Below are 27,358 nucleotides of genomic sequence, written 5' to 3'. Positions count from 1 at the left end.
TTTATTTTATTAGGTTACAACCGTTACGAAAGTTAACAGTCCCAGTGTATGTTACGGAAATAATTAAAAAAACGTAAATGACTGCATTAAGTACAACACACATATATACTGTATATCCCAACTTGCACAGAAGTTGTTTATTTGAACGGAATTCTGAATGACTCGTACAACGTCAACTGAGCAATAATAATAATAATAATAATAATAAAAAAGCCTAGGATAGCTGGCTTTAGAAAGCGTAAAGAGTCCACTTACCGGTACTTTGATTAACATTTCCAGGTGGTTTAGACGTCGGCTGTGCATCTGGTTCTTCCGTGTGGGGAACCTCTTTTAGAAAGTCTAAACATGTCCCACAAGAATAACAAAAGCGGGCTAACTGGCTAAAATGGTTTCCACAAAATGGACAAAACATTGTCGCTTGATTTACCGTCACAAACTCTGTTCAATGTTCCCTCGCAAAACAGTTTGAATGACACAAAAGGTCAGCAACAAGCACTTCCTGTGTATTGTACCTACCCTTTCCGTTTGATTTGCCGCTTGTAAATTTGTTTCGGGCCACTTGTAAAGTTATTTTCTGATCTGTTAATTTGTTTTACCGCTTGTAAATTTGTCTCGGGAGTTGTAAATTGTTCTCAGTATTGTAAAATTGTTTTCTGAAATGTTAATTTGAATTTCCTTTGTAAATTTGTCTTAATGGTTATAAATTTGTTTCGTGAAATGTAAATTTGTTTTGCCCTTCTCGGCCACCGTACAAAGCATAGAAAGATGAAAACAAGTTACTTTTTATTAAAGAACAAATAATAAGTAATAGAAAATAAGTTCGATAGTAAAGTCTGGATAAAATAGTCTTTAAAAAAGCTTACTGAAAGGAATCAGTGATGTCAAGGATGAAAGTCCCAGGCGGCAGTTGATTTAGCAATCGATGTTCATGAGAATGCTGTTAACTGACGATCGGATGAAAACTGGTTACACGTGTCTTTGTTGTATTCTCTGACGTGGCTTTTCCGTTGTCACTGTTTCTCCTCTTCTTCTGCTTCTGACGTTGCTTAAAATGAGGCATATTTATTACTAGCAAAATACCCACGCTTCGCAGCGGAGAAATAGTGTGTTAAAGAAGTTATGAAAAAGAAAAGGGAACATTTAAAAAATAAAATAACATGATTGTCAATGTAATTGTTTTGTCACTGTTATGAGTGTTGCTGTCATATATATACAGTATATATACACACACACACACACACACATATAAACATATATACATATACATATACACATATAAACATATCTACATATACACATTGTGGACTTGACCTGGACACAGACAGGCGGACATGTTGTTTGTCACCACCACACATATTTTATTTACAATATTTACAAAAGATTACGTCACTCAGACTTAGTCCAAACAGTGCACAAACCCCAACACACACAGTCCTGGCCACAAATGCCTTCTTCTCGGGCCGCCTCCACACCTGTCTCGTGCCTTGTCCTTCTTCCACCCGACTCCAGCCCTGAATGAAGGGAGACATTCCCTTTTATAGTCTCCCAGATGAGCTCCAGGTGGCTCCCGGCATTCTCTCGTTGGCCACGCCCCAGCGTGGTGGAAGTGCCGGCTGTTCTCCCAGCAGCTCTCCAGGTGCCCTTCCTAATCTTCCCGCCAGCACTTCCTGGTGTGGCGGAAGTGCTGAGAGAACAGGTCCCCAAGGCATTAGGGCGCCTCCTGGCAGTGACCACGGGCCCCTGAAGGGTGGGGCTTCCATGCCCTTAACATGTGGCCCCCAAAGCAACCAGGAAGGCGGCCCCTATGTGATCCAGGGTGGGCGCAGACCCACATCCGGTGCCTCACGGTGTCCCGGCCGGGTCGTTGCCCCTGGCATCCCTGACAACATATCAACATGTATATACACATACATATATATATATATATATATATATACATACACATACATACATATATACATATATGCATACATACAGATAAATATACTATATATATATATACAGATATACATATATATACATATATATATATATATATATACATATCCACATATATATGTACACATATATATACATATCTACATATATATATATATACACATACATACATACATATCTACATATATATATATATATATATATACTGTATATAGCAAAATCCCCGCACTTCGCAGTGACGAAGAACTGATTTTAAATTTTTATTAAGAAGAACAGAAAACCTTTTTAAACTGAGGGAAAATATACCAATAACTGTCTGTTAAGGATCTCTTTGTATACCACGTTGTCAGTTCAGCAGTCCGGTTGTAATATGACCAAGCTGTGCACTGAGATTACTTTTGAGAATGCAACGTATAGTTGTCCAGGAGAAAAGCAATGTTGCCTCAAATCATCCATCCATCCATCCACATCATCCATGTGATTAGTGAGTGAGTGAGGGCTTTGCCTTTTGTTAGTATAGAAAAAGCTTCATGCTGTGGTTTCCCAGCACATGAATGTTCCATGCACCTGATTGGCTGGCTGTCAATATGATGGATGAATTTTGCTCCCCAGGTCATAAAGTTCTTTGATATTGCCTCAGTTCTTCCTTTCTCAGGCTGTGAAACACCATTGATGTTCCAGATGTCCATCCGTAAGGTCATCAATAGCCTGAGGTATCAGGTCAGGCTTCCTTTCTCAGGCTGTAAACCCAATTGATGTTCCAGATGTCCATCCGTAAGGTCATCAATAGCCTGAGGTATCAGGTCAGGCTTTCTTTCTCAGGCTGTAAACCAAATTAGCACTAACTGTTATAACAGTGAGGTATACAAAAGAGGATATGTCTTTTTATTATAATGCCTCCTACATCTGAATTCATCTTGTTGGGTTTGAGCAAAATATAATACAGAATAAGATATAGATTTTATACACCATAACAGCCATAAACACCTCTCACCATAATCCACCTATTAATATGGCTATGATCTCACTTCTTCCTATACAAGGTAAAGATTCTATTGAATGTGGAAATTTCATTAATGAACTCAGATGGCAATTTGCTTGTCGGCTACAGTCAGTGATGCACAAGTTAATTCATCCTGACCAGACAGGTTTCAATAAGTCCCAACATGCAACTGACCACATAATTTGCCTTCTCCATGTCATTCATGCTGCACAAACTTTTTCATAGCCATCTGCAGTACTTTCTTTAGATGCAAAGAAGGTGTTTGATAGAATGAAACTGTTCTTTCTTTAGCAGGTCATGAGTAAAATGGGCTTTGGGGAAAGCTTCATCAGCTTAATTAAAACCCTCTATTCATCCTCATCCTCAGTTTTGTTTACTAATTTGGAAATCCCCCCCTCCTTTAATATTTTCAGCTGCCCACTTAACCTCCCCCCCCCCTTCAGTCTCTCACTTGAACCTCTTGCTTTAACTGTCCGTAACTCTGAAAATATCACCCCATATACATACACAGTACTCCCCAAAAGATTTCTTTATATGTGGGAGATGTTATATTTAGAAAATGCACCTTCTGACCTGCCCCATGTGCTTAACCTGTGTGATACCTATGAAGCCCTGTCTGGCTGCAAAATCAACTGGAATAAGTTCTCCCTCCTTCCCCTAAATCGGCTGTATAGCCAGTCTGCTCTTCCTCCCAATATTCTTTGGGCAGGGATTTGCAGATATCTGGGTGTGAACATTGCTGTGTCTCTGTATGACCTTGCATCCTCAAACTACAAGCATATTTTGAAGGTCATTAAAGACTCCATCATTTCATGGTCCCCCTGCTCTGCCTTTTTAATTAAAACTTTCATTAGTCAAGACAAATAATATATATTTCCCCATGTTAATTTTATTAAGTTCCATGCTCTCTGTATCCCCATCTCCCAAGTATTGGTCTGAAATAAAATCTATGACTGCTTTTTTTTATTTTGGAATTTAAGAAGGCCCTCTGTAAAACATTCCACCTTGCTCCATGACAGAATGGATGGGGTATCTTCCTTCCTGACCTTGAATTGTACAATTGGGCATATACCCTTTGTCCAATCAGGCACTGGATGAACTCTCCATCAAATTCCATTTCTTGGCTACAAATTGAACAAAACTGTGTCCTCTCTTACCCTCTTTGTTTACTTCCTTCTATGACTAGCAGATTAAAATTATTGCCTCCTAAAACAGGCATGTTATGGCAGGTAAGTTATGCCCTGCAGACATGGCATCAAGTTGAAAAATTACTGGGACTGCTTCTGAAATGGCATCTCGATACCCCTCTCTGTAGCAACCCAGCAGTGAATATTGGTGGCAAGACAATTGCTTTTCTGAAGTGGTCAATAAGGGGTATTTGTATATTAGGACACATCTTTAATAATCCATGACTCGAGTTGTTCCAATTCTTGCAGTGCAGGTTTGCCATTCCCACTTCTTCCTTTTTCTTGTGTCTCCAGTGGAAGTCATGTGGAATTTCTCTCACTTCTCCCCTCCCCTGTCATCTACTTTACACTTTTGCAGTTTCTTTGTCCTCTAAATCCAAACCTGTAGCCACTCTCTATTCCTTGCTGCACAAAGCTTCCTATAAACCCCTGTCATTCCCCACTGAATGGTCTTGTGATCTTCCTTCCCATAAAACGGTATGCTGGAATTCTATATTTAGAAATGTGAAAAATTAATCTAAAAACTTCAATAACCAGCACACTCAGTTCAAAATTATACAATCATTGTATGTAACCCCCTGCAAGCACCATTTAATGGGCTTGGCTCTGGACCCACTGTCATCAGTGTTCTCTAAATGCTCCTGGCACTTTCATTCAAATGTTCTGGCAGTGTCCCTCAGTTGCTTCTTCTTCTTTTTGCTGTTTCCATTTTTCTCTCTTTGGTGTTATTAAGATTTAAGAAAAGGTTATTTTCATTTTCGAATATGCATAAATTAAATATATGTTTAATAAAAATCTGATTGCAAAAAAATAAAAGAAGCATAACACTGTGAAACTTCAGTATGAAAAAGTTGCTTTTAGGCTGATTAAACAGGTTGGAGCTTGTAATCTAGTTCACGCCCTTGTCATTTATCCACTGCTGATGGAGGAGGCTTTGCTTCTCTAGAAGGGAAATGCAATTCAGTAAATGGAGAGACAAATGGATTTAAAAATTTCGCTTAGTTGCTAGGCTACACACAGAATGCCTAAAGAGTGAACTAGCTTAAGTATTACAACTACTTCTTGAACTAAGTTACTCATGAACATTAACACAAAGCAGCTGTATTTTTTGATGTAGGCTGTGCTGTATTTTGTTATCCAGTGGCACCATGTCTAATTATTATGACCTATTGGCTTCTTCAGACTCCAATTTCCAGCATGCACCAGAGTGGTTCATGCCTGATGTGGTCAGGATAAGAATTAACATTTCCAGATTGGAGGTTATGGTGCTACCTGTGAAAAGAGTGACTTGCTTCCTGTAGTTTAGAGAGGAACACCAAGCCCAAGATGAGGAGTTTAAAATCCTCACAGACTTCTCAAGCAAAGTACTGATGAATGTGAGATTTATCATCTAATTGGTGAAGGCAAAGTAGTTTTGTTAATATTTCATTGGAACGTGGCAGTGAAGTGGAGTCCTTGAATTAACTAACCAGCACCGCAGGCAGTGTTTTTTTAAAACCAACAGGAATTGGCTGAGGTGTTCTGTAACTCTGTGGAATAAGCTTCTAGACAAAAAGTATGAATAGATTAATATTTACAGTATATGAATATTTGTATTTATAGATTATGTTTTTATATTTTATTGTATAATATTTTATGTTTTTTGTTGACTGAATTTTATGTTTTTGCATTTCTCTGAACATGTCAATGGAATGTATACTGGGTATAACAGTGAATTGACTATTTCTGGGGTGGAATATGATACAGTGATTAGCACTGTTCAAACACAAGCAAAGGTAATGTATCTTTGGAGTTTACACATGTCTCCCAATTGTCTAAGTGGATGTTCTTCAGGCTTCTCCCACCATTCAAAGACATGAAAGTTTGGTTTGCAACTCAGCATTGCCATGCTGTGAATGTGGGAGTGTGGATGAGCATGCCCTGCTTTTGACTGGCATTCCAGCCAGGGTAGGTTCCTGCCTTGTGGCCCATGCTACTGTAATAACCTAATTGCGAAGAAGCACAGATGAATAAATTAATATATTGAAAAACAAAAATGAAGGTGCTCCTTTATCAACTTTAATGTTGATTACAAACTTCATTATGTTTCCTTCTTGGGATGTGGTCAGCTGTTGTCCAGACACAGTATTTTTATCACGTCAAACAAGAGTATCTGTGTTTGAGCTATGAAGATTATTTTATTCCTGCTATGTTTAACTTGGGATAAATAATTTGTGAATTTTATAACATGCCACAGAAATTGTATTTAATCTTTAATTAAAATTAATTTTATTTTAAATGTATCTTCTTTACCCAGTTATGCGGCACTCATGATCTCAATTATCTGCCTAAAGAAGAAATTCCACACAAATTGATAGCTTTCTGATATCACCATTTTAATGTTAAAAATAATTAATAGTAAGAAAAACATAAGCAACACATATCAAAACAAGAAAAAAATATTTCTAACGGTAGAAATTTCATAATAGTGTCCTCTGCTACCATCTTTTAATCACCAAGTAATTGGTGTTATATAGCAATAGCTGCAGTTAGGAGGGGCTAGGAGAAAATGACATCCCAAATTAGGGAGTTAGGCACCTGTAATGGACTAGAATTCAGTATTCTAAAGAAGATGACATTTCTGTGTGTTGCTTAGTGTAATGGGGTATAAACCAGTGTTTTAAAGAAAAGGCAGAATTTCTGGAAAATTCTGCTACAGGTTATTGTTGATGGCTATCTACAGGACATAAATACTGTATTTACCTGCCTTGCTAAACAGTCAGACTGCTTTGATTTAGTATTTTATCTACACACAATGTGGGGATACAGAACTGTCTGCTTCCCTTGAAAATTAATGAGTTCTGTGGACATTGGTTTCTAATCAAGTACTCAAAGTAAAAGTGTTTACACTATTTGTTATGCAGAGGAAATTGGCTTGCACCATTGATTCACTGATTGCCATGTTGATCTATGCAGAAATTGAAGCATTTATATATTTCTGGGTAAAGGAGAATAAAAAAGAACAGAAGTATGGTCTGGGACTTGTAACGGCTGCCTGTTTCTTTTATGCTTTTTCACCATATCGCTGTGGCTACACCCTGTAGCAACATTGGCTTGTACCTGGCCCAGGTTCCCCTAGGCCTGAGGTCGGTTACACACCTAAATACAAGTTAGTGGAAGGACTTGAAATATATTGAGTACATTTTGAATCGTATAGTGTATCTATTACAATGTACAGTTGTTGTATTTTTGCTTTTTTATTTTGCAAAAATGTATGTTGATTAATTTTGGTTTACATATATTGTTAGCCTCGCAGTTAGGAGACCTGGGTTCGCTTCCCGGGTCCTCCCTGCGTGGAGTTTGCATGTTCTCCCCGTGTCTGCGTGGGTTTCCTCCGGCACTCCGGTTTCCTCCCACAATCCAAAGACATGCAGGTTAGGTGGATTGGCGATTCTGAATTGGCCCTAGCGTGTGCTTGGTGTGTGGGTGTGTTTGTGTGTGTCCTGCGGTGGGTTGGCACCCTGCCCGGGATTGGTTCCTGCCTTGTGCCCTGTGTTGGCTGGGATTGGCTCCAGCAGACCCCCGTGACCCTGTATTCGGATTCAGCGGGTTAGAAAATGGATGGATGGATGGATATATTGTTAATGTTGTAAATGTGTTTGTGATATTGATGACAGAAAGTCTTAAGTCTACTCATTAAATAATATATAACTTGACGGCTTTGTGTTTACCTTAGGCAAGGCAGAAGGTGGAAGGCAAAATCAGAATTATGTCACAGTGTCTTCAACTACAAATAACAAAGAAAAGAAAACAGTTAATACGGGCACACAATGTAGTAAAACACCTTTGTATGCAACGTCTGTGACATCTACTCAGAAGAGAATGCTGTTCCAGTCAGATGATGGGTGAGTTCAAAATGGCCTTTTTTGGTGATCTGATTTAAACCAATTAATTTATTAAACCTGAAATATATTGGCCTAACATTGCATGTTAAATTGCCTTGAAATTACATTACTTCATGTTCTGTCTTTCTTAAAATGGATTATCATCCACTCTTCAGTGCTTTCAAATAACCCAAGTTAAAACCAGTGGCATTTTTGAGCACCATGACAAATTTAAATTGAAAATATCAACAGTATGTGTTCATAATCCAAATATTTTCACACTTAGGATACAGTTTATTCACTGAGAAATGACCTCTTGACTTTGAAGCAAAAGCTAAAGCATTACAATCCAGAAAGAAAAAGTCAGCTTGGATCAGTGGAATGGATTTTAAAGCTAGTTCAGTGTTTACAATTCCAGGGCTCTGTGGAAAGTAGCTTTCATGCCAAAGAAAGTGTTGGTGGTTCATCTTTTGGCTCACAAACAGAACAGGTTGTCATCTTTCAGTTCCCCCAAAGAGGAGAGGATTGTCAGCTTTTAGCTTCTGAAAGAGAGAACAATTCAACATCTTTAAGGTTTCAAAGAGGAGAAAGTGGCTTCTCATCCCAAAGAGAGGAGAGATGAGTGCAGTTAATTTTTGAAGGAAGGAACAACTCAGAGGCTTCCTGGGTAATATATGCATGCATTGTTTTCATAATGCAATCTATAATGGTTGACAGATTTTGTGCTAGGTCAGTTTCTGTTATTTGGCAACATAATATTTATTTATCATTTATTCTAGCTTTTAATTTAGATCTGTGTGGCACTGTGGTCAGCAGTACCATCTCTGAGCTGAAGGAAACTATTAAAATGTTGTTTGTATAGAGTTTACATGTTTTTCTTTTGTCTATGTAGGATTTCTACAGTTCACTGTGGTGCCCCAAAAATGTTTGTGTTGGTTATCTCTGTATTGGCCCCATTGTTAGTATAAGTAAATGCATACATTTTCTCTGTGATGAACTCATGTCCTGTCCAGGCCAAGTTCCTGGTATGTTAATAGTGCTAAGATATCTCTCCATGAGCTTTTAATGGAAAAAATGGTAGCGCTGCTGCCTCGCAGTGAGGAGACCTGGGTTCACTCCCCGGGTCCTCCCTGTGTGGAGTTTGCATGTTCTCCCTGTGTCTTTGTGGGTTTCTTCGGATGCTCCAGTTTCTTCCCACAGTCCAAAGACATGCAGGTTAGGTGTATTGGCAATTCTAAATTGTCCCTAGTGTGTGCTTGGTGTGTGGGTGTGTGTGCCCTACGGTGGGCTGGCACCCTGCCCGGGGTTTTGTCCTACCTTGCGCCCTGTGCTGGCTGGGATTGGCTTCAGCAGACCGCCGTGACCGTGTGTTAGGATATGACGGGTTGGACAATGACTGACTGACCGTATGTATGTGTGGATGGATGGATGAGGCAAACGAGGAAAAGGAAAATGGCTTCTAGTAAAAACATTACTTTTGAATATGCTTAATTGCTGGCATCTAACTTTAGTAGAATATTATTTCTCAGCTGAAATTGTATACCACTGGAGATGTTGTAGGTGTAACATGTTTTGGCAATATATTTTTTATTAAATGGTTTATTTCAACAAAAAAAATGTGTTTCCTTTTTGCATTTTTTGCGGTTGGCCGGGTCCCATCCCCGGCCGGGACTCCCCTTCTACACATCTGCCAGGGGGACAAGTGTGAGAAGCCCAGTACCTCCCCCTGGATGCTAGATGGCAGCCTCCATTAGTGGCAGCGGTGCCCCGGACTCCCCTAGGGCTTCATGGGGGTTGGAGTTCTGTGCAGCTCTGTGGGGTTCCGCAGGTGCCACGAGGGGGTGCTGCAACAGGAGCAGCTGGCCCTTTTTGGGCAATGGTTTCACCTCACCCAGAAATGCAGCCGGATGTCAGCAATCAACTGCCTGGAGCACTTCCGGGTGCCTAATAAAAGGGAGCCAGCGACCACCACTCAGTGGCCAGAGTCGGGAGGTGGAGGACGAAGCTAGATGGGAGGACTGGTGATTCCAGAAAAGTGTTTGTTGTGGTTACTGTTCTTACTTGGACTGTGTTGTTGCTGGGGAGTTCACGGGGAAGACATGCCCTCCACCTGAAGAAAAATAAAGTCTTTGTGTCTTTTTACACATGCCTCAGTGTGAGTCTGTGCTGGGTTGGGCGCCTATATAGCGCCTTTTATCACACATGATTTACAAAAATATGTGTATCTTTCAGCAATAATTCAGGATTGCTTAACTTTATGTTTGAACCATGAGAAACACTGCAGAAAACACACCTGCTCAGATATCTTCTGACACTCTTCTCAGTGTCATATTGAAAGTGAAATAACATATTTGTAGTCTGCATGGAACTGATGAAGGCTCATTTTTCTTTGGATAGTGAAAATAATACCAGATGTCTGTGTTAAGCTTTGTAAGTTTTTACTATACAGTCTCTCCATTATTTCAGTCTAGAAAGGATATTGCGGGAGGTGTCTGGTTAGCAACAGCATCAGTACAGAGAGAGAGAGAGAGACACAGAGAGAGAAGAGTGTGGGAGGTACCTTAGATGCATGCAGTTCTATACCAGGACTCAAGGGGGCACATGTCATGGGCAGGGATGTTGTCTAACTAAAATTATGAGTGAGGTACTGGAGGAAATGGCACAAGTGGCAACCCCTCCTGGCCACTAAAGGACACATGATCTTCCAATTGAAGAGATTTTGATGTATTTCTGATAAAGCAGAAAGGTGTGGACCTGCTTTGGAGACCTAGTCCATTTAGGACAATGGAAGGTTCATGAGTGCAGGGGCCCAAGTCATTATAGAGAACTGTATACTGGTAACAACAAGGTATGTATAAGAGGAGTTCAAGACCTATATAGGTAGCCAAGAGAGGCTTCTCTCATGTGTACTGTATGCAAGGTCTCCCTGTAATCATTCCTCTTTATAGTTATTTTAATTATTTATAACAACACATATACTGTAGTTAAGGTATTGTCTTTTATTTATTGTTCAATCTTTTACCTACTTGCTGCTATTCCCTTCCTGGGTACTCTCCTATCACCATACTTCAAACTTATTTTGTAGTTATGGTTTGTTTACTGCTGTGTGACATTTTATGAAAGATAACTGCTCCTAATCCATTATCAAAACTGGCATAAATTAATATGACTGTCTGCTTTAGGTAATACTTTGTTTGAACTGAGTATGATAATTGTGTTTTGACCTTTTTAAATGCAGTTTGGCAATATTTGACTAATGCAAGTTGTTTTCTTTCTGAATCACCTCCACTTCAGAATAAATCAGTGTAGGCAGGTCTGCAAGAAACTTTCTATTACAAAAAAAAACTCATAGTTAAACGATATCTCACAAGCACCAGACAGTATTTACTACTGGCAAGGTGTTCTTTAGTCTGTATAACGAGGAAGTAGAAAAACAAAGGATTGATCAGGTTTTGTAAGTTGCAGATATGCCATGGAGTGTTAGGTTCATTTCAAAATGTTAATGTGCTTACTCTACAAGGAAAGGAGACACGGGAGAAAGGAGAAAAGAGACATATTTTTCTTGGGGAGCATTTACTAATATCCCTGATAATTAACTTTATTTTTTTATTTTCTCTAACTAATGAAATTATGAGTCAGTTGACGCTTGGAAATTTGTTCAGTAATTTTAAAGTTCTTAATAAAACATTTTAGATATAGCTGAAAGTATGTGTAAGTATGAGCAAGTAAGACTAATGGTGACATTGTGAATTTAACTTGAAAACTTAGTACCTTAAAGCTCAACAGATCTTACCATTATGACAATCTTGTATAGCATTACTTGCTTTACCTGCCTGCTTTGCAGGTTTATCAGGGTGCCATGCAGAGAATGGGAGACATTGTTCATGATACCATATATCTTACCTATCATCCTTCACTCTGTTACTGCACCCAAACAGATCACTTTAATCTGCTGAACTGTGCAAACCACTCTTATTAAGTTGTAAATTTTGTAGACATTTGATTACATGGTACTGGCCTAACATTCTACGCAATGAAAAAACATTCTTTCAACCACAGACTGAAAGAACATAAAGTATGCAGAAATGGTCAGCCTGCAACAGGAAATTAAAAAAAACAATCATTTTAATTATTACACTGGAGCAGATTCTTGTCCACCTTTTCTGATGCCCAAGACAAATTGACCACTAACTGGAGATGTTAGGCGCTCATGATGCTTAACAGACATTGAAGTTGTTTGTGCAGCCACTTTAAAGGCTGTGATGTTGTATGTGGTCAAGAATAATCAATTAGAATGTGAGACAAAGTATGGAATGAATAAATAATATTAGTAGTATGTGAAAAATAATCAAGTGGATATATATTTGAACAGTTTATTAATATGTTTTTTGAATTGCTGACCATTGCTGTGTTATAGGCAACCAAAGGTTTTATAAAGGAGAGCTAAAGAACCACCAGAATTCTTTTAGTTGACTGCCTCATTAAAATGTGCCCACTATACAGTACGGATATCGTTACCAAGTATCTGCATCGCTTAGGGGCTTACCAGTTATCAACATACCAACACGTATGTACACATTTTAATGTACATGCCACAGCTGCTATCCTCATAACATTATGAACACAAAAACAAAAGCAAATGCAAAATGTAAACAGAAAGTGTGCCACCACTCATATAGCCAATAGTATTAAAACCAAACTTAACTATTTACCTAGCAGTTTGTGAAACGTCACATTTTTGAATGTATATGAAGTATTCTGAATGCTTCCTAAAGGCCATTAAATAATTATCTGGCAGTTGCAGGTATAGTAATTTAATATGCAATATGGCTTTAGCAAAATAGGCTGTAGTGATCACCTTAACTACACAGACCAATGTAATGCATTTGTGTTATTTGCCAGCCTCATTCTAAACCAAATTTTTACATGCTGTTATTAAGACATAATAAGCAATCCTTAAAACATTATTGTAAATTTAGCCTAATGATTAGCTTTCCTGAAAATGTTGTCTATTTTTACATGAAAGCTTACATACTGAATGATTGTTGGTGTGGGTGTAAATGTGCCTTCATGTTTCTTCTTAGATTGCTTCCTCTCTTGTAAATTGCTTCAGAGATATCGTTCTCCTTTTTAGATCCTTATACTGGAAAAGCTAAATTAAAAAATAGGATGAATGTTGCAGATATGGCCCTGCAGGAAAGATAAGTTTTTTTTTTCTTTTTTTGCTCTTTTGAACCTAAGAAAGTATATAGTGAAATGTAAAGTACATTACATGTGTTCCACTCCAGCAAGTTAACAATTGTTGGGGTCATAAGACAAATGGTTTGTTCAGGTCACCATGTTGTTGGGCAATACCTGTGACATCTTTGTAAAGAAGAAATAATAATTAATTGCACAATGATTTTATGGTTTGACTTTTTACATAAACGTCCGTGGTTTAAAAAAGACAAAAAACACCAATCTAGTCTGGTGAGCCAACATCTTCTGCACTCCTTAGTTTTATCATTGTTTCACAAATAAACCTCCTATGCGAAATATACTTTCAGTTTGTATTATCACTTGATTTCCTTGCATTACTGTTTCCAAATTTAATTAATTTAGAGATAATGAAAACAACAGATGCTGTTTGAAAGAGGATGCTGACAAAAAAGGTTGCCTTGGTTGATTTGGCAAATGAACAGTGCTTAGTGTATGTTCATCCAGATGGAAAGCAAACTAATTATATTTATTTAGACAGAGTACGACAGTTAGCCAACCAACCTGAAATCATTGGGCTTATAAAACTGCAGGAATTAACATTTCCTGGTTAATATAAGCAGCTATGATAATTAAAATATGACAATCTAGTGAGACATAAATAATGTCTTCCCAGCAATAGTGCCTAAAGGAGATAAATGCACAGTACTAAGATGTACTTTTTGATTGACATTTATAGTATAATGGTAAATGTATAAATACACAAAACACTTTTTAAGTATGTACATTATGATGTAGTGCTGTATTTCACATAACAGCTGTGTGGAAAACTGTTAAAGCTACATCAGTTCTGTTTAATAATGATATGCTTTCTGTATTTGAACAGAATCACAATCTTCAACATCACCATGAGAACACACTGTCAGAAGTTTCATTTAGATTGGTAAACATCTGAATGATTTTTTTATTCATCAGCTTTCATATATTTGCAATTACATGGTTAATCAGCTGCCACTGCTAAATTCTGTCATGTTGAAACATGTTATTCATGAGTGTTATGCTGGGCTGTTAGTCATTTCAGGGCTACTCAAAGAGAGGACAAACTTATCCAGAATAACAGCCAGGTCTTGAGCTCAGTTTGTTTTGTTTTGCTTAATGTTGTCACCTTTATTACCACTCAGGATTGAATCTTCAGTCTCAAAGATGTTTCCTTGCAATGTGGTTATCAGTGATGTATTATAATTTCAGTGACATAATAACATAATTGCCATTTTGAAACTGTATAAAGAGCTTTTTATATTTACAGTGTGCTAACTGTTGTGCCACACTGTTTGAACATGCTTCATTTTTAATGTAGCTGTGTTTATCCCTAATTACCAAAGTTCTGCAGCTTTTAGTTTATTTCATAGGATAGTGTGACTCGTGTTCAAATAATTCCACAAACCAAATAAATTCTTTTTAAAAGTTTGAGTAAAATTCAAAGCAAAATAGTTCACACAAAGAATAGGAAAAATTGATAATAAAGAATAGTTGTGTTTAAGGTTTATATATCCTGTTCTATTTCTCTACGTTTGGTTGTTCAGTAATACCTTTGGCATGTTAAGAAAGTTAAGCATGCTACACATGTAAGCACATTAAGCACACTCAGAAAACTATATGCAATTTCCTATTTACAAACATACTGTATCTAGTAGTCAGTGCTAGCAGTAAGACTGTTTCCTCACTCCCTTAATTAACTTTCAGTTTTACTGATTTAGTTAAGAAAGTTCTATTTTTTGTTAACTTACAGGGGATAAAAAGCTGTACAATATTCTAGATAGCTATGAGAAACTGACATTCTATAGAAATTAAGCAAACACATAAATACATTTAGCATCAAACATTAACTTTCTAAGATTGACTCTTATACTTCTGGCCACTAATTGTTTATGCAAGAGCAGAGCTAATTACTATATTTTACTTCAATAAGAGCAACAGGCTATTCTAATACTCTAAATATTGTTTTCAATTAACTAGCAATTTAACTACAGACATTTAAGAATTTCTTATTTCCAACATTAGCTGTTTCTTGAAGCAGGCACAGTTTATTCACGAGTCTGTGCACTGTGCTGGTTTTTGCCTAAACACAAACTGTTCAGATTTTACATTTGGCATCTGGCATGGTCTTGAAACCAGACCCATTACCCAGGAGTTGGGGGGGTTTGGTGCAGCATCATCTACAATTAAAACAATGTCTCCTGGTTGAAGATTTCTTCATGGTATAAGCCATTTTTGACATTCTTGAAGTATTGGCAGATATTGTTTAGACCAGTGTTTCCCAACCTCGGTCCTGGGGGCACACTGTGGCTGCAGGTTTTTGTTCCAACCAGCTTCTGTTTTTAATCGGACTCCTGGGCTAATTAAGTTCTGTGTTTTGGGAACAATATAGAAATTAAAAAACTAAGTTAGGTTATATATATATATATATATATATATATATATATATATATATATATATATATATATATATATATATATATGTACCAAACAGTTTTATGGGAATAATGTATTTTTTTTTCTTTTTAACAATATTTTCGTCTTGATTTTCATTCTACTTTTCTAGCGTCTTCGAGTGTACTGGTCATTTTTAGAAAAGAGACCAGGAGGCATGTTGGGCTGTGTCTTCAGTAGCAGCAAGTGATTGAGTGTGAGTGCCTCCAAAATCATTTGGATCATTTGATGTCTTTCTGAGGGATCTGTTATTGATGATTGATTCAACTTCACACATCACTGTTTGGAGACTCTCATTGTTGTGTGTTGGTTTAGTATTGAGTGTAGAATCTTTCTTATGCTTCTGATTTGTCTTTTGCATAATGCACCTTGATGAAAGGCTGATGGTGGATAGAAAATCTATTAGATTTCCTTCTTCATCATGGCATTACTAATTTTTTCTTGGTCAAGATTTTGAATTGCTTTACATAGCTCTCTGTTCTGCTTCAATAAAGTTTGTTCCATTATCTAAGCACATGATTTTAACTTGTCCTCTTCTGCAAATTAATTGCTGTATGGCATTGATATAAGAATCAGTGTCCAAGCTGTGTATTTAATCTATGTAAGTACAGCTCTGATTGTCAGACATTTGAAAATTACTCCATACCTTTTGACTAGACTTACTCCTCTTTTAACTTAAAAGGGACCAAAATAATCAATAATAAACAGTCTTCTGATAAATCTACCATTTTTTGATTGAATGCTTTCGCATTGTATCTTCCACATGATGCTCACTTTGAAATGATTTTCTTGATAGCTGAGTTTGCTTGAGGTATCCAATATTTCTGGTGTAACTGTGAAAGCACTAACAATGTCCAATTTCTTTATGAATATGCTGCAATATAAGAGAAGCGATATGTGAATGCTTGTGGAGAAAAGTCATGGTATTTATTAATTTAACACATGAAATTGTGTTCTGAAATGAGGAATATTTTGTAAAATTAAAAAATAACTATCCCATTCTTTCATTTTATAATGGAACCTATGGATACCTGGGTCCCATTATAAAGAAATGTCTTAAACATACTGAATATGTTCAACATTTTGGGCCAAACATGTCACTGAGTAATTTTGAAACAGAGTATCTATGTCATTTTAAGAAGGAAAAAAAAGCTACAGGTAACCATTGTTGCCATTTTAGAGCCAGGGATATGGATTCACCATGGAAAATCATCACCAAGCTTCATTATTAGATAGATAGATAGATACTTTATTAATCCCAAGGGAAAATTCACATAATCCAGCAGCAGTATACTGATACAAAAAAACAATATTAAATTAAATAATAATAAAATGAAAATGAAAAAATAAATAAATAAAAAGCAGACAATAACTTTGAGTAATGTTAGCATTTACTCCCCCGGGTGGAATTGAAGAGTCGCATAGTGTGGGGGAGGAACGATCTCCTCAGTCTGTCAGTGGAGCAGGACAGTGACAAAAGTCTGTCACTGAAGCTACTCCTCTGCCTGGAGATGACACTGTTCAGTGGATTCTTCATGATTGACAGGAGTTTGCTTAGCGCCCGCCGCTCTGCCACAGATGTTAAACTGTCCAACTTTAATCCTACAATAGAGCCTGCCTTCTTAACAAGTTTGTCCAGGCGTGAGGCGTCTTTCATCTTTATGCTGCCTCCCCAGCACACCACCGCGTAGAAGAGGGCACTCGCCACAACCGTCTGGTAGAACATCTGCAGCATCTTACTGCAGATGTTGAAGGATGCCAACCTTCTCAGAAAGTATAGTCTGCTCTGACCTTTCTTACATAGAGCATCAGTATTGGCAGTCCAGTCCAATTTGTCATCCAGCTGCACTCCCAGATATTTATAGGTCTGCACCCTCTGCACACAGTCACCTCTGATGATCACAGGGTCCATGAGGGGCCTGGGCCTCCTAAAATCCACCACCAGCTCCTTGGTCTTGCTGGTGTTAAGGTGTAAGTGGTTTGAGTCGCACCATTTAACAAAGTCTTTGATTAGTTTCCTGTACTCCTCCTCCTGCCCACTCCTGATGCAGCCCACAATAGCAGTGTCATCAGCGAACTTTTGCACGTGGCAGGACTCCAGTCATATTGGAAGTCTGATGTATATAGATTGAACAGGACCGGAGAAAGTACAGTCCCCTGCGACGCCCCTGTATTGCTGAACACAATGTCAGACCTGCAGTTCCCAAGACGCACATATTGAGGTCTGTCTGTAAGATAGTCCACAATCCATGCCACCAGGTGTGAGTCTACTCCCATCTCAGTCAGCTTGTCTCTAAGGAGCAGAGGTTGGATGGTGTTGAAGGCGCTAGAGAAGTCCAAAACATAATTCTTACAGCACCACTGCCTCTGTCCAGGTGGGAGAGGGATCGTGTAGCATATAGATGATGGCATCCTCCTCTCCCATCTTCTCCTGGTATGCGAACTGCAGAGGGTCGAGGGCGTGGCGGACCTGTGGCCTCAGGTGGTGAAGCAGCAGCCACTCCATGGTCTTCATCAGATGTGATTTCAGCGACAGGCCGGAAGTCATTCAGCTCACTAGGACGTGATACCTTTGGGACAGGGGTGATACAAGATGTTTTCCAAAGCCTGAGGACTCTCCCCTGTTCCAGGCTCAGGTTGAAGATGCGCTGTAGAGGACTCCCCAGTTCCAACGCACAGGCCTTCAGCAGTCATGGCGATACACCATCTGGACCCACTGCTTTGCTGGCACAAAGTCTTCTCAGCTCTCTGCTCACATGGGCTGCTGTAATTGTGGGTGGGGATGTCTCACCTATGCTGATATCAGCAGAAGGATGGTTGGAGGATGCAGTACTTCGAGGTGAGAGTGGGTTAGTGTGATCAAACCTATTAAAGAAGTTGTTCATTTGGTTTGCTCTCTCCACATCTGTCTCGATGGCGGCACCCGCTCGAGCTGCAGCCAGTGATAAACTTCATCCCATCCCACACTTCCTTCATGCTGCTGTTCAGCAACCTCTGCTCCAGCTTTCTCCTGTACTGCTCTTTCGCCCTGAGCTGGACTCGAGTTCCTTCTGCACGCTTGAGCTCATGCTGATCACCGCCTTTAAAAACCCTTTTCTTCTTGTTCAAAAGGCCTTTGATGTCACTTGTAATCCATGGCTTGTTGTTAGCAGCATACTGTTCTTACTGGAACTACAATGTCCATACAGAAGTTGATGTAATCAGTTGTGCATTCAACAGCCTCTTCAATGTTCTCACTATGTGACCCAGCAATATATCCCAGTCTGTAGTTCCAAAGCAGTCTCTCAGAGCCTGCTCTGCCTCAGGGACCACTTCCTGAATGAGCGTGTGGTTGTAGGTAGTTCCCTCACTCTTGGTTTGTAGTGAGGCTGAAGCAGAACCAGGTTATGATCTGCTTTCCCAAGCACAGGCAGCGGTGTGGTGCTGTATGCGTCTTTAAAGTTTGCATACAGTAGGTCGATAGTCCTGTTTCCCGGGTGTTACAATCCACATACTGGGAGAAGGCAGGTAATGTTTTGTCCAGCGTTACATGGTTAAAGTCTCCAGCGATTAGCACAAGTGCCTCAGGGTGCTGCGTTTGTAACTTAGCAACTGCGGAATGGATGATGTCACTCGCCATCTCCATGTTCGCTTGAGGGGGGATGTAAACAATAACAGCAATCACGTGTCCAAACTCTCTGGGCAAGTAATAGGGACGCAGACTTACGGCCAACAGTTCGATGTCCCTGCAGCAATTGGAGATTTTAACGTTTACATGTCCTGAGTTGCACCACTTTGTATTGACATAGAGAGCGAGTCCTCCTCCTTTCTTCTTCCCGCAGGTACTTGCGTCTCTGTCCGCTCTAACTGTGCTAAACCCGGGTAGCTCCATGTTAGCATCTGGGATGGTAGTTGTTAGCCACGTTTCACTAAAACACAGCAAGCTGCATTCTCTGTAGGTTCTGACATTTTTCACCAGCACAGCCAGTTTGTCGATCTTATTTGGTAGTGAGTTCACATTTCCCAGGATCACAAAAGGCACTGACGGTTTATAACGCCATTTTCTCTCAAGTTGTCTCGATTTAATCTTATCTTTTATCTTTGCGCTGGCTTGGCTGCCCCGATATCGTCTTCTTACCTCGTCAGGTAAATAAGGAACCACACCGGCAAGAGCATTTCTTCTCAGTGCTTTAAGCTGACTACTTGAATAGGCGAGTCTCGGAGTGTAAAAATCCATGTCAAGTAGTAAAAATAGTAAAAAGTGTCCAGGGAGCAATTCCACATTAAAGAAAATGGTAGAAGTGATCAGTGAAATAGAGAAATAGAGAAAAAAAAATATATAAAAAGGTAAAAAGATAGTCATACACGGAGCTGCTGGAAATGTGAACTCTTATTAACATTGAATGTTGATGCCCCGATGTGAATTGTTGTCTCTGTTCTGCAGACAACTTGACAATAATAACTGAAAAACATCACACAATATCTTATATTCCTTCATTCTGTGGAAACTTATTTCTTTATTTTGAAACTGTCTACTACCCCTGAATTAATAAGGCACCCATTGCTTCAGTGAAAAAAAAATTGAGCTTGCACATAGCATGCAGTCAAGTGGCAAGAGCTGAACAGAAACTATAGTCATCCATATATGTTTTCCTAACTGACAAAAATGCCTCAAAATGCCAGCAAGAGGGTCAAATCCCTGAAATCCCAGCTAGTAATGGAAAGTGTAAACGTATAATCTTTATAAATAAAAAAGATTTATTTTTACAAAAATACTCTGTTGCACAAAATGAACTTCAAGGAGCACACAAGGCCAAAAGAGTTGCCTGAACAATAAGGCAATCCAAGGCAAACAATTTCTCAATACATGAATCCAAAGAATATTCATAAAACAGCACAGAGGTCAAAAAATCTAGTAATTCTCCCAAGCACAGGAAAATCACACAACACACATACCAATACCAGCATATTAAATTAACCACAAGGGACTATAGGTTTTTCCTCAGCCTTCATAGGGCTGAGGGCAGTTCCTTGACAGTGATGGGCATGTGGACCCACCTCCCACCAACAAAATCCATGCCACATAGGAAAGGATACATTGACATATAGAAACTAAATAATCAACAATGTTAACATAAAAAATGAACAAAATAGATGTAAATGACAAATTGAACCTTAGCTGGGAACAGCCCCTGGCTGAAACATAACACTTTGTGGCTGTATCTGGATGTAATGTTTATAATGTTAATGTCCTTGAGAATTTATTTTCTGTATTTTCTAATAATTTGATCTTGTGAGGCTGGCATAAACCTTTCTGTCTCAAAAAAATATTACCGGAGCTTTGCCATACAATGTTTTCTTGGCCAATGCTTGTGTTTTATATCATGTAGTTGTTATGTCTGTGTGCAGTTTTGTGTCTGCATGAACTGTGCTTTGTGTAGTGTTGATGTCTGCTGTTTTGTGTGGAAATGTGACAGATTAGGGCCGCATCACGCCCTTGAACCCCTATCCACGACTCCAGACTCCAGGTAAAAGTCCAATAATCAACTTTATTAATTTGCCACAGTGCACAAAGCACCCTATCCTCCACTATACTCATATAAAACAATAACAAATACAATAATCCAATCCTCCAACTCCCAGACGCGTTGCCACCCTTCCACCCAGCTCTGCTCCCCGATCTTCTCAGTGATAAAGACTAACAAAACAGCACACAGGAGTCGCCTCACTGATGAGCACCTGCAGTCCATCCTGAGAATCTCCACAACACAGAACCTCACACCAAACAGAAACGAACTTGTTGCCAAAAAAGATGCCAGGCGTCCAGCTCTAAAATGACATAAGAGCAAAGACAACTGAATGATTTGATTTGTTATTGCTGAAAGGAACACATTTTATTTATATTTCTAGGTTTTGTTATGCAGCATGTTCATATTTGAATTTGTATAATTTTGACAGGATATATTTTTATGGAGAGCAAAATCTTTTGGGATATTTAAAATCTAAGTTTATTTTTTATATAAAATTACATAAGAGTAAAGAAATTTGAATGTTTGTTCTTTTAACGTTTACTTTATTTCTAACTTGTATAATTTAGACAGGATATATTTTTATGGAGAGCAAAATATTATAAGTTGTTTAAGGTTTGAGTTGATTTATTCACGAATAATATTCCTGTCTGTTTTTACCATTCCTACCAAAGATATTTCTGTCGACTAAATAAAAATTCCTTCTATTTAAAATTTAAATAGAACTTGAACAAATACGATAGTTCATAATATCCACGCAGACTTGCACGTAAGAGTGGGAGTTATCCGTTTTAACAAGCAGCGTATTGCACTGATACGAAATAGCTGTGTGTGTATATATGTAGATATGTATGTATATGTATATATGTTTATATATGTGTGTGTGTATGTATATATATATATATGTATTTGTGTGCATTTATGTGTGTGTATGTATGTATGTGTGTATGTATGTAGATATATATATATGTATGCATATATATGTGTGTGTATATATATGTGTATATGTATAGATATGTATATATATATGTTTATGTGTGTGTAAATATATATATATATATATTTATATATATATATATATATATGACAGCAACACTCATCACTCACAACAGTGACAAAACAATTACATTGACAATCATGTTACGTTATTTTCAAAATATTTCCTTTTCTTTTTCATTGCTTCTTTAACACACTACTTCTCCGCTGCGAAGCGCGGGTATTTTGCTAGTGTTTTATATATTACGGAGATGCTGCCTGAGTCAATATGTTTTCTGGCATAGAGGTAAGTGGGAGGTGAGGAATACTGGGCAGGTTTTGTTGAACAAAGTTTTAAATTTGAAGGTAGTGAAGAAATGTATTACTGAAAAGTTACATTTGGAGTGTAATTGTTCATAGAATGCAAAGATATTGTCTATGTAAAGATCTCTAAGTGATTTATTCCTGAAAGTTTTCCAGACATTAAAAACTGTGCACGTTTAAGATGGTGGATAAAGTGGTTCTCATGCAGAGGTGCCACTGATAAAAGATTCTCTATCTTAAAATACTTCCTACATTAGTTCCATTTTCTGAGTGAGTGAAGCACAGTTGGGTTGTTAGTATATTGGCAATGACTTGTACTTATTGGGATACAGAGCAAGGAATATAAAGAAGTACTACAGGATTTTATTGCTATTGCGGACCAAGCCTGTGTATGTTCATCTATTTGTGTCCTTGTCCAGGTTTTTATAGCTTGTATATTTGCTGACCTGTAAAAAAATTGAAAGTGAGGTAAAGCCATGCCACCTTCCGCCTTAGATCTTTGTAGAGTCACCCTTTAGATATGTGGATGTTTTGAATTCCAAATAAATGAGGTTATGATTGAATCTAATTTCTTAAAAAATGATTTATTGATGTATATTGGAATGTTCTGAAATAATAAAATATGCTTATATAGGATATTCATCTTAACAATGTGAATTCTTCCAGCTAAAGTGAGATGCAGGGTAAACCATCTATGCAAGTCTTGCTTAATGTTTTCCTTACAGATGGCAAAAGTTTGTTGATAAAGAGCTTTATGTTTAGTTGTGATGTTTACTCCTTGTTATTTAAACTAATCTGCGATGATAAAAGGGAAGATGTCCAGTCTAATATTGTATGCTTGTGAATTCACTGGCAAGAGAACATCTTTATTCAAATTAAATGTGAGACCAGAAATCTTTTGAAATTCTGTTAGTGCTGTTAGGACTGCAGGTACAGTATTTTGTGGATCTGGTATATACAGTACCATATCATCTGCATATCGAAAAATTTTCAGTTCAAATCTTTCTCTGATAATCCCCTTTATCTCAATAGCATTTTGACAGTGAACTTCCAGTGGCTCAATGGCGATTGCAAAAAGCAGTGGTGACAAGGGGCATCCTTGTCTAGTACCACGTTCTAGTTTAAAATAGTCTGAATTAATGTTGTTAATACTAACTGAAGCTTCTGGACTGGAATACAGTAGTTTGATCCATGCACAAATGTTTGGGCCAAGCCCAAATTTCTCCAATGTAGTGAAAAGTTAGTTCTAATCAACCATATCAAATGCTTTTTCTGTATCCAACAATAATAATATCTCCGAGGTGTTAGACTTTGTGGGTGAATGTATTACATTAAACAGGCGTCGAAAATTGGAAGCTAAGTGTCTGCCTTTAATAAACCCAGTTTGGTCTTGTGATATTAACGAAGGAAGCACTTTCTCAAGCCATCTAGCTAGGACCTTGCAGAGTATCTTAACATCATTATTCAGAAGTGAAATTGGTCTGTATGATGCATGTTTTAATAAGTCCTTATTTTGTTTAGGAAAGATGGTAATTAATGCTTGGCAAAAAGTTTGAGGTAGAATTTTATTGCCTCTAACTTCTGTAAATGTTGCTAATAAAAGGGGAGCTTGCTTAGTTGAGAATTTTAGTAGCATTCAGCAGGGTAGCCATCAGGGCCTGCTGCTTTCCCACTGTGAAGTGAGTTTATAGCATCTAGTAATTCTGATAGTGCCAGAGGTTTGTCCAATTCCTCTGCACTGAGAGTATCTATTTGTGGTATCTGTAATGTATCCAGAAATCTATTAGATTGTGTCTTGTCTTCTATAGTAGTCTCTAAATATGTATATTATTTTTTTATGGTCAATGATTTTGTCTCTGTCTGTGTTGATGATTGCTGGGATTACATCACAAACTTAATGCTTGTGAATTTGTTGAGCTAAGATCTTATTAGCTTTTTCTTCATGGTCATAGTAATGATGTCTTGATTTAAAAATGAGTTGTTCAGTTTCTTTAGTTGTAAAGAGGTTGAGTCCTTAATGCAGAGACTGTCTTTTCCTGTGAAGTGCCTCACTTGGACACCTGACATGTTCTTGATCTATTCCAGTAATTTCACTGATTAGCTCTGATACCTTCTTGGTTTCCAATTTATTTCTGTGGGAAAGATATGAGATAATCTGTCCTTATAAGAAAGCCTTCAGGATTTCCCAGAGTATTCCTGCAGAAAACTCTGAGGATGTATTTGTCTTTAAAAAAACACAATTAAAGTCCGGAGCACTTATAATTTTAAGTGTTTTCACATTGGGAAAGGATGTAAATACTTTTCGGATGAAGTCCCTATCATCTACATTGGGTGCTTAGATATTTATCAAAATCACTTTACAGTAAAATTAATTATCCATGACAATCACATATCTCACTTCAGGATTAGATACTACATCTGATATTGCAAATGAGACTGTTCTATGCATAATGATTCCCACACCTCTAGTTTTCTTTGTAAAGCTGGAATGGAGTATTTCGCCAGTCCTGTCTCTGTGCAGCCAAAACTTATCCTTGCTTAATATGTGGGTCACCTGTAAAAATACTATTTTATCGTTTAGACCTGTTAGATGAGATAATTTTTTCTTTCTCTTGTGATATATGGCCGGCCAGTCATCCTGGCAATACCCCAGGCTGCCAGATGGAACCCTCCCTGCAGCATGGAGGTGCCCCGAATGCCAGCAGGGACTCATGGACAATGGAGTTTTTATCCACAGCCCTGCTGGATACCACGGGGGCCGCTAGAAGGCGCTGCAGGGGGGAACAAGGATTGTTTTCCCTACAACCCGGAAGTATGTCCTAGTCACATGGACAGAAGAAATGACGTGCTTCCAGGTTGAAGGAAAGGAGTTTTTCACCTGACCCGGAAGTGTTACAAAGTCACATGGACTGAGGGTCAGGGACTTTAAAAATGACTGTGGAGATCCCAGGATTGAGCTGTGTCGGGTGGCAGGGGACAACGCTTCTGGGAGTGTGGAGGATTGTTATTGTAGTAATTATTGAGTATTGTATGAGTATTGTGGAGTGTAGGGTGCTTTGTGCACTTATTCATTATAATAAAGTCAACTTTTGGACTTTCATCTGGTGTCTGGCGTCTGATCCGAGCGTTCAAGGGGACGACAGCGCCCCCTATCTCTCACACTCTTTAATTCATGATTCAGACCTTTAACATTCCAGCTCACAAAATTAACTGTTTGGTCATGGAGATATTGCTTCTGAACTTTTGTTGTTATTTTGTAGTCTTAACTGAAAATAAGAAAGCTTTAACCTTAATTTCCAATTTTCCCTGGAGTTATTACCATGAAGCCCATTGTTACGTTGGCACTTAAAATTATAAAGATTACAAGAATAGATCAGAGATAGCTTGCTCTCTTTCAACCCCTAAGTCCCCTGTCCCCCATTTTGCCTCCCTAAGTGAGGCTGGACCAAACTTCACAAAGTCCCAGTCTTCTGACATACCTGCAGACAGAGCATGTCCAAAACAAAACAAGCACCCCAGCAGCAACGTATAAGGATTAAAATAGAGATATCTATTGACAATGCAGTCCACATAGTAGAAGCATAAAATATAATCTTAAACAGTCTTGGGAAAGTAAACCTGTGGAGTGATCTTAAACAGTAGCCCTGGATAAGCATAGTAAGCCCTAATACAATAAACCAAGGGTATCATGTTAAACAGTCTCCTTTATTTTAGAGAATAGTTCAGTCACAAATTTCACTGGGTTTGGACTTTCACGGTTCTCAGGGAGACCTTAATTCTAATATTATTCCTTCTACATCCATCTTCCAGTGCAGCAAGTCTGTCTCTGAGTGCTTTGCATTCGGAATTTGCAGCTGTTGCTTCTTTTCCATCAGCAGTAGATGGCAGTTGTTTCAATTCGAGTCGTAAACATTTGCTTAACCTCTTTGAACTGAGCACCAAGTACTTTAAGTTTCTTCTCAAACGTAGACGAATTTTTGTGTATTTGTTCCTCAATTTTTTTCTAGCATATTTTTAAAGGCTGCCTCAAAGCAATTATTTAAATGTTTTTCCTGGTTTAATATCCTGAAGCAGCTTATTATTTGTCTTGTGTATTTACTTTATTTCCTTCCTTGTATCATTTATATCTTTCTTTAAATATTTCTTTAAATCATTCTTAAGCTTCTTTATGTCTTTAACGGTAGCCATTGCGACGATCGTTACCGTAAGTTCAGACAGATTATTTCAGTCTTCTCTGTGCTGTGCTGATGAAGTGGCAAGCCCAGTTAAAGTCGATATTCCTGGCTCACAAGGAGTAGATGAAATTGTGGAGGGCAAGGCCATTTTTAGTTTCAATGAATCTTCTGGAATCAATGAGCTATCGTGACCTGACTCACTAGCACATTCGCTTCCACTTTCGCTCTCAGCTGGAGACGATGCAGCAGTGCCAGGTCCTGGGAAATCCATGCTTTTGCCTGTCTGTTCCAGATCAATCTCTGAAAGGCCGTACCTTGAGCTTGGACTTGATGCATGTCTAGGCATGGATGAAGCTTTAGCTTTCTTTTCTGTTTCCTTCAGAGCCCCTTTCCTGCCACATATTTATTTATACTTGCATATACTGTAATAGAACTCCCTCAGGTTGAGTAATATAGGATACCTCGGGATGATAAAAAATAAAAGAAAGAATAACACTGCTGCTAAGGGAGTTCCTCTTCTGACGTCCATCTCCCGTACGGGACAAGACCAACCTGTTCTGTAAATTAATTATATTTATGAATCCTCTTCCTCCGTCAGCACACGAAAGAGTGAGTTGTTCTATGGCTGCTTTGGGTTGGTGTTGTTTTTGTTTTGTGAGTAGTGTTTGTGATTAGCTTGTAGCTGTTGGAGGTTTCTTTG

At 38.3% G+C, this 27,358-nt stretch overlaps 1 protein-coding gene across 1 annotated transcript in view; it reads left to right on the top strand.

Annotated features, from left to right (window-relative positions):
• LOC120515796 (brain and acute leukemia cytoplasmic protein-like) overlaps nucleotides 1–27,358 on the top strand; it is a 152,788-nt gene that overhangs the window by 45,404 nt on the left and 80,026 nt on the right. Inside the window, exon 2 of the mRNA XM_039737106.1 lies at nucleotides 7,844–8,012. Within this exon, the coding sequence (XP_039593040.1) occupies nucleotides 7,844–8,012 (169 nt within the window). The remainder of the gene's footprint in view (nucleotides 1–7,843; nucleotides 8,013–27,358) is intronic.

Source organism: Polypterus senegalus, chromosome 15, assembly GCF_016835505.1.
Source record: "Polypterus senegalus isolate Bchr_013 chromosome 15, ASM1683550v1, whole genome shotgun sequence".
In the NCBI taxonomy this organism is placed as follows: Eukaryota; Metazoa; Chordata; class Cladistia; order Polypteriformes; family Polypteridae; genus Polypterus; species Polypterus senegalus.
The sequence above is the reverse complement of the archived record's forward strand: the minus strand, read 5'-3'. Positions and strand labels throughout refer to the sequence as shown.